The 8943-nt window shown below is 27.6% G+C and overlaps 1 protein-coding gene across 1 annotated transcript; it reads right to left on the bottom strand.

The window, feature by feature from the left end:
* Positions 1–4923: 4923 nt before the first annotated feature.
* Positions 4924–8943, bottom strand: LOC130947829 (GDSL esterase/lipase APG-like). The gene is made up of 5 exons (XM_057876551.1): positions 8518–8943; positions 7402–7532; positions 7071–7307; positions 5762–6029; positions 4924–5405 (listed from the first exon to the last, which is right to left on the bottom strand). Exons 1-5 carry the CDS (start codon positions 8786–8788, stop codon positions 5209–5211), a joined length of 1104 nt encoding a protein of 367 aa, XP_057732534.1. The 5' UTR covers positions 8789–8943; the 3' UTR covers positions 4924–5208.

Raw genomic sequence — 8943 nt, forward strand, 5'->3', positions numbered from 1 at the left:
ATGAATGAAGCAACTATTGGTGATGCTCATAAACTTCCAAGAAAAGATTCTATTTTAGAAAAAATCAAAGGAGCAACGTGGTTTTCATCTCTTGATGCAAAATCAGGATATTGACAACTTCGTTTAGACGAAGAAACAAAGAAATTAACTGCTTTTACTTGCCCAACAAAAGAATCAACAAGTGTGTTGCTCTATGAATGGAATGTATTACCATTCGGATTAAAACAAGTCCCAGGTATTTATCAAAGATTTATGGAATAAAATCTAAAAGAGTTAAATGAATTTGTTTTAGTATACATTGATGATATACTAATTTTTACAAAACAGGATAAAGAAGATCATCTTCAAAAATTATTAATTGTTTTAGAAAGATGTAAAGAAAAAGGATTAGTTCTTAGCAAAAAGAAAGCAAGAATAGCAAAACAAGAAATAGAGTTTCCTGGATTAATTCTATCCACTCAAGAAAAGCTAAAACTTCAGCCAAATGTCCTAGAAAAGGTAAATTTATTTCCTAATAAAATAGAAGATAGAAAACAATTACAAAGATTTTTAGGGTGTATAAATTATATTTCTGATCAAGGATTTTTAAAGAATATAACAGAATACACTAAAAGCTTATTTCCAAAAATAAGTACTAAAAAAGAATGGAAATGGGATGAAAAAGACAGTATGCAAATTCAAAGGATTAAAGAATTATGTGAAAAACTTCCAGAACTTTATATTCCAGAAGAAAATGACTACTTAATAGTAGAAACAGATGCTTCAGACATAACCTGGTCAGGATGTTTAAAAGCTAAGAAAGCTATAAAAAGTTTTGAACAAGAAAAAGAATCACTAGATTCTAAATATTCCCCAAAGGAATTACTTTGCAGGTATATTTCAGGGACTTTTACTCCAACAGAACAGAGATATACCACTCATGAAAAGGAAACTCTAGCAGCAATTAAATCTCTTAAGAAATGGAAAATTGATTTACTACCCAGAGAGTTTACGTTAAGGACAGATTCAAGTTACCTAACAGGTTTCATACGATATAATTTAAAAGTTGATTATAATCATGGACGATTGGTAAGATGGCAATTATTTTTGTTACAATATCCAATAAAAATTGAATATATTAAGGGTGACAAAAATGTTATTGCAGATACATTAACAAGAGAATGGAGTTCGTCTACAACGCATTAGATCAAGAAATTCAAAAATATGAGCAAGAACTCGAAAAATGCAAGCATTGCCAGCAACTAAGGACACAGATCCAATCTCTCAAGAAGGCCATTGAAGCAATGAAATCAACACAACAAGCAAAACCATCAGAGTTCAGCCAGCTAAGCATGGTGGACAAATCAGGTGAAGAAAAAATTTTGGAAAATAAAACAATTGCTGAAATCATTAAAAAATCCACCCAAGATAAAAAATATTATGTAATTTATAATGGCCCCATGAAAGGAGTATATGATGCCTGGGAAAAAGCAGCACCATTCACACACCAGTCAAGGATAATTCATAAAGGAGGATTTTCAACACTAGAAGAGGCAAATGAATCCTTCAGGGAATATGAAGCTCTTCATCCAGAACAAACTCTAAAAAGAGCAGATAAAGCTCCGATTCAAGCCCAGAGAACAGGAATAATGAGAAATATTCCTACAAGAGCTGAAATCAAGGAAAAGAAAAGGGTCTGTAGATAAAATCTCAGAGAAACCCTCAACATAGTCCTAAATTGGACTGAAGAAAAAAGGGCAATTTTGGGATATTATCTTATTGCCAAAAAACAGCTAACAAAGCTGGTTATATTTCCAGATGCTTCCCCATCGGACACATATCAGTTTTTCCAGTATGGATTAATTGATACAATTTTAATTTTTAATGATCTAAAAATTATTAGTGAGTTTCCTGCAGGATTCGTTGATGCAGTAAAGAGATTTAAAAATATGATTGACAATGTAAATCCAAGGGATATATCCCTAAAATTTACGAATAGTCAACCTATTTTTAATGAAGAAGAAGAATGCTTGGTTCCAGCACATCAAGTAATATTCATGTCCGTCTTCCCAGGAAATTTTTAACCAATTGATCAAGTTCAAGATTTAACAATCTACAGTCATGAAGGTAGACTAGCCAGCACACTAGCAAGGGTCTTCGAAAGAACTCAAAAGATAACAAGGAAATCTCACACAAGAATCAATTATAAAAGTAGAAATACTCTGCTTGTGTCCAGTAAAAAAAATGAAATTGAAGAGAGAGAGATGAGACTCTTGGTAGAGTTTGAATCTGCATTCTACAATCTATCTGGACTCTTAGAAAAACTCCCTGAAGGGATAAAAAAGAATCTCTGCTATTTGATAAAAAACAGAGAAGACCACAAGTGCCAGCTGTGTGTCTCAGAAATATCTGAAGAAAGCAATAATGAAATGGGATCCACCCACATGATAAAAGAAGAGGACAGCTCATCCACCCACATAAAAGAAGAGGACAGCACATCTAAAGCATTTCTCGACATTATTGCATAATGACGTAAGCGCTTAGGTCATAGAGCACCAACAATGTAGCTGGTGCAAGATAATAAACAATGACGTAAGCAATGACGTCATAAGAAGGGTAAGGATGGGAATTGTCTATCAGACCCAACCAATATAAATTGATTGCTTAGGCAATTATAGAAGGCATCAGACAATAGAAAGCAGAAGGCTAAGAGTACTCATATGCTAGGAGAGCAAGGAGGAAGCTGCCGAGGCGATTCTATAGTCTGAAGAAGAATTCCCTTAGGAAAAACCAATTCTAAACTCCCTTCTGGAGTTAGTATCTACAATCTCCCCTCTGGAGATAAAAACATCTTATGTAAAATATTCTAAATAAAAGAAATTTTTCTCCAGAAAGGTACGTCTTTATCCTAATCTCTTAGTTATGAATTATTTAGAAAGTTTAGAATTAACGGAAGAATCTGATTATTATAGATTATCTGCTTTATTAGATAATGAAAAACAGGCTGTTCTAAAAACAGAATTAAATCTCAAATCAAATGAAAATTTTAATAAACAAAATCTTTTAAAAGAAGTTTTTAATAGAAAAAAATATAATATACTATGGAAAAATTCAACTTGAAGCCCCTATAAAGATAAAATCCGCCAATGGAGAACTTGAAATAGCTTTGATAAATGATGAAGAATTGAGTAAACAGATTGAGAAAATTAAGGATCAACAAAAAAGATCTAAAATTGGATGGATTCATATTAGTACTATACAAGTCTTAATCAAATCTACATATATGAAAGGAATTAATTCACCAATAAGTTTAGCAATCTGTGACAAAAGAATTACTGATGACCCAATAGATCAAATAATTGGAATTGTTCATGAAAACTTGGCAAACGTAAATGTTAAATTCAATGCCCATCTTGGATATGCTATACCTTTATCAACTGAAAATCTTGGAAGATCTATAAGTTTGGCTTATAAATTTCACAGAAAGAATCTAATGGAACAAGACGATGAACCATTTTCAATTACATATGCAATAAATTATGCTTTAACAAATAGCCATCATAGTATAATATTTAAAAACAGAGAAAGAATTTATGTTGATGAATTATTTCAGAAAATTGTAAAAACAGAAATACCAAAATATAAAGCTATTGAAAATCCAGTTCTATTATTAAAAGAACCATCAGGAAAATTAGTTTCATCGAATTTTCAAATAAGAGAATCTAAAATTAATAGCCCTTTAAGTTTATCCAAGTTAAAGATTAAAGAAGAAAATTCTGAAATAAAAGAATTAACAAAAAAGGTCGAAAAATTAAATGAAACCCTAAACATTAAATTATGACAATAAATAAAGAAAAAATATATGTAACTTATCAAGACAAGAAACAAGAGCTCTTTGAAAGAGAAAATCGGTTGAATTATTTACAGTTTTCTGAAATAAATCAAAGAGCATTTGAAGCTCTAAAAATAATCTATGACAAGTTAAAAAGAGAAGTCGAAGAGCTAGAAAAATTAATAGAATCTCTAGAAAATAGTGATGAATCGATGATAGAATTTGCAGAAATTCTAAGATAAATAATGAAGCATACAAAGATTGAGAGACCAGAAAATAAAATAAAAAGGAAAAGGGCGAAAAAATTAAAAAGTAAAATAAAGGAGTATAAAAGGGAATTAAATAATCTTCAGATCGAAATTGATGACCTTATAATAAAAAGGATAGAAATAAGAATAAATATAAACAAGTTGGAGTTAAACTTAAAAAATTTATAAATGCCTGGAAAATCATATTATGACTTAAAAAAATTAAAGCTATTAAAAGAAAAAATGGAGAATGAAGTTGAAAAATTAAAAAGATATTTAGAAACAACAGAAAGTGTAGAAATAAAAGAAGTTTTTGAGGGTTTAAGAAAATATATTAAAGAAAAAAACAAACAGATAAAAGATTTTATATACAATAATCCATGCAAAAAAGAATATTATAAACTAAAACAAGATTGAAAAACTATAAAAATCAGAATTATGGTCAATACTTTTGATTATGAATTGGCAAATTATTCGAAAAATTTTAAAGTCGTTTTATTTTTAAAAATTGGTATCAGAGCCAAGTTAACGATTAAGGGTAACACTTTCTCTTTAAGCAACACTTTTAGTGACACGCTTTTAAATCAAAATCTGTAAATCTGTACAAACATACATCTGTACAGTAGATGAACCCTAATATATTTGGTACGAAGCATAAAAGTCAACGTTTGAATTTTGATATATATATTAACGTACAAAATAATTTATATAATTATTTAATTATATTTATTTTTTTAAATAATTATCTATATATAATTAATATAAAAATAATTATTTTAACTTACATAATATTATATAAAATTAAATACATATATAAAATTATTTTATATTAATAATATAATAAATTTAAATTAAAGACAGAAATTAAATATAAAGATATATTAATTACAAAATATATATTACTAAGGAAATACATAATAAAGTAAATAAATGGTTTCACTAACATAACCCGAAATCAAGATTCCATACTTAGAATATATAGTACATATAATTAAATTTCTCCAAACTCCCAACACATACACTAGTTTTGCATCACATAAATACATAGATACATCTAGTAGTGCAACAATAAAGCATTTAATAATATAGATGATAGAGATAATAGAATGCACTTCCTAGCTTAGGTTGTTGAATTTAATTTGCCCTTAGTTATGTGACAAGAGATATGCCTTGAAGAAGCATTGAATCAGCTAAAACTTTGTTAGCAGCTTCTGAAGGATGAACACCATCCCAAAACACATACTGAGTTGCATTAGAGCAAGTTCTTGATGATTTTGGATTGCACAAGAAAACTCTTATTCTTTCACTCCCTGTACCACAGCAACCTTTTCTTGCCTCCACAAAACCTATATAATATCAAAATCATAATAACAAAGCTTAGTTCATAATAATAATAATAATAATAATAATAATAATAATAATAATAATAATAATAAAAAAAATAAATCTTTTTAAATGTTTAGAATAATTAAAAAAAGGTGAAAACTCAGGTGCAATTGATTTCACGTGAAGTTCATAGGTGAGAGCTGTTAGATAAAAATTTAGTCAAATCAATCGAATCATCTATGGGTTCTCAGTTATCAACTTTACGTGAAGTCGACTGCACATGAGTTTTCACCTTAAAAAAATATAATAACTAAAGCTAAATCTTATTTAAGGCGCTATTTAATTAATTAGAGAGTATGTATTATATATGGTGTACCAAATTTTGATGGAGACTGAACAAGGTCATAGAGAGGCTTGAAAATATCAAAGACAACAAGCTTAAGACCAGGAAGTTGTTTTTGAAGATATAACGCAGATGAGTTGAGTTTGTTGTTGAATGTTTGAGCATCATGGTTGATGCTTGAGACACATCCGCCATTAATATTGTGATCATGGGAACTAAATAAAGTTCTTGTAGCAGGTAGACAACCCAATGGTGGGAGTGAAACCACTCCAATTCTCCTCGCTCCTAATCCATACAAATCCTGTATGTGTTCCAAAAACAAATATATTATGCTTTAATATATTCCTAAAGTCATGTTGTTCTCTAATATATGACCACTCTTCATGATAAAAAATGATTTAAAAATATGGTACTTATTATTACTTGCTATTTATATAAAGATGTCTTTATAAAAAAAATGACAATTAAAAATTATTAAATATTCTTGCAGTATATTATTTGACTAAACTGCTTAATAATTAATGTAATGTATATCTACATATTAGCTATTATTTTTATTTACATAAATATATGTTTATGTTTGTAATTACTTTAAAATGCTCACTTACTAAATAACAATAAGTAGTTATTTTCTTTTCTTTTTTTAAATTATATGCGTGTTGTCCACTTAGCCAAAAAGTTAAAACTTGTTAGCTAGAAAAATATGAATAATTATACATTTAGCATGTGTAAATTGTCATAGCATTTTTTCTTTATTATTTTAGGAAAATAAGGACAACAATTTTTTTATGTTAGAGCAATTTTTTATTAGAGATATAAGATGTTATTTTTTTATTTATTAGTTAAATTTTTTTAGATTAGTGATTTCATAATATAATATCAAAATTTTATGTTCGAAAGATATAGAATTCGATCTTCGATGAACTCCAAAAATAAAAAAATAAGCATAAAACAAATAAAAAAACTTATATAAAAATAAAATAAATCTAAAAAAATAATTCTTTTAAAAATATTAAAAATATAATTATTTATATTACCTCAATTTATCAGTTTAAATTTTTAAAATGAATAATTTTATGATATTTTTTTTCTTTCTAAATTTAAAGTGAAAATTTTGTATAGACTTTTTCAGGAGATAGGTCATATCAAAACTCCACTAGCATATCACAAAGCTACTTATTTTAAATATTTAAACTATTAGGTAGAAGTTCATAAATAATACAATGCATCTGATGTGACACGTCATTCATTCTTCCTTAATTGAAGTGTCATTAATTTTATTTGAAGTTTAAAGATCTATAAAGAACAATTATTTAAGTGTTTCTACCATAAAAAAAATTACCTTAATGAAGGTTTCAAATGCAGCAACAAGGTAGGAGGAGTATTTATCAGGAGTGAAGGTGGTTTTGTTGAACTTAGGATTGATATAATAGTTATGAACAAAATCACCACTTCCAGTAGCCAATATGTACAAAGCTTCATTGATAATTGATGCTGATCTGTTACTTCCAACTACACGTGCCAGTTTCCTTTGGTATTCCTTGTAATAATTTAATTGTTGTGACAAAGGGATAGCATGCTACCAAAAAAATAAAAGTAGAACAAAAAATTATTTATATATATTTCAAATAAAACTAAACTAAAATTAATTAAAAAATAAATAAAATTCTTACATGCAAAATAGCAGTGTTGTCATCATAACCAGAAGCAGCTGAAGCAAAGTTAACTCCTCTAAGGAGATTCTTCCCTGATGCTCGTGGACTAAGGTATGGATGTGCAGAATTCTTAAATCCCAGTGTTTCAGCTGCATGCAAATTAAAGTAGTAAACCTTTTTTTGGGGCAATGTTTTTCTATGAATTCACTGTTTTTTTTAATAAATGTATAAATATTAACTGCTTGTTAGATAGTTCAGATAAATTTTTTGAATAATTAGAATTACAAAATTTATTTTCAGTTTCGGCAGAAAGCTAAAATTTGTTTTTATCACTTTTTTAATTGTAAGGAAAAAATCAAGCTTCGTAATCATCAGTAATCACTTTTCAAAGGGTAATACCAAAAAAAAAAAAAAATAGTAATAATTTTCATGCCCTTACGGCGTCAAAGAGTTTTACATACATATTACTAAAAATAATTAATTTTTAAATTTATTATTTAAAAGTCATTTAAATACATAAAAATGAGTAAATGATGTCAATATACAAAAAAATACGTTAATTTTCATTTGATTATAAGAGATACAAATACAATGGCAATACCATGACAAATATAGTAATGATCAAAGTTACAATTTTATCCAATAGAATTTTTTTTTTCTTAAGAGGAATTTAAGAGCAGTTTTAAATGAAACTGTTTTTCTATTTACACAGTTCTTTTATTTTTATTTTTTTGTTTAACTTATTTAAATTATTATAAAAAAATACACAAAAACATACTAAATAATAGAAATACAAATACATAATGTTAGTTAATTTACAAGCTAAAACAACTTATAAATGTGAACTAAAAAATAAAAAATAATTAAATAATATTTTTAAGAATAAATGTATGAGTTTGGCATCAACAACTTAAGTCTCAAATTCTAATAAATTCTAATTTTAACCATTTATGTATAGTCCATAAGTTTAAAACCTCATAAATAACTTGTTAGATTGTGATACCAAAGTGGTAGATTATTTATTATTTATGAATAAAGTTCCAGTAATAATAATAATAATAATAATAATAATAATAATAATAATAATAATAATAATAATAATAAAAGCTTTATTTGTTGTTAATTCATTCTTACCAGTAACATCAGTAGCTAGTTTGCCATTACAAAACCTGCCATTGGGTTTGTGGTTACCAAAATCTTTGCCATAAGGAAAGTAATCAGCCTTGAAGAGAGTGTTGAGATTCACATTATTTCCAACATCCACCACTGAATCTCCAAATGTTATCACTGCTGGCACTAATGTTGTTGTTGTTGCTGTTTCTTGTGCTTCTCCTTCTCCATACCCACTTGCAAACACAACAAGGACAACATGAATAACTGCTATTTTCATACTATTCATATCCATCTTCAATTTTCTTTCTATGCCTAATAACGTACAATTTCATGATTCAGAACTTATATATATAGCTAATACTGAAAATTGTTGTCCTTGTTACTGAAAATAACATTAATAGTGGAGGGTGGAATAGTTTCCTGCGCAGTATTCAAATTTCAACTAAC

Source organism: Arachis stenosperma, chromosome 9 (genome assembly GCF_014773155.1).
Source record: "Arachis stenosperma cultivar V10309 chromosome 9, arast.V10309.gnm1.PFL2, whole genome shotgun sequence".
Classification (NCBI taxonomy): Eukaryota; Viridiplantae; Streptophyta; class Magnoliopsida; order Fabales; family Fabaceae; genus Arachis; species Arachis stenosperma.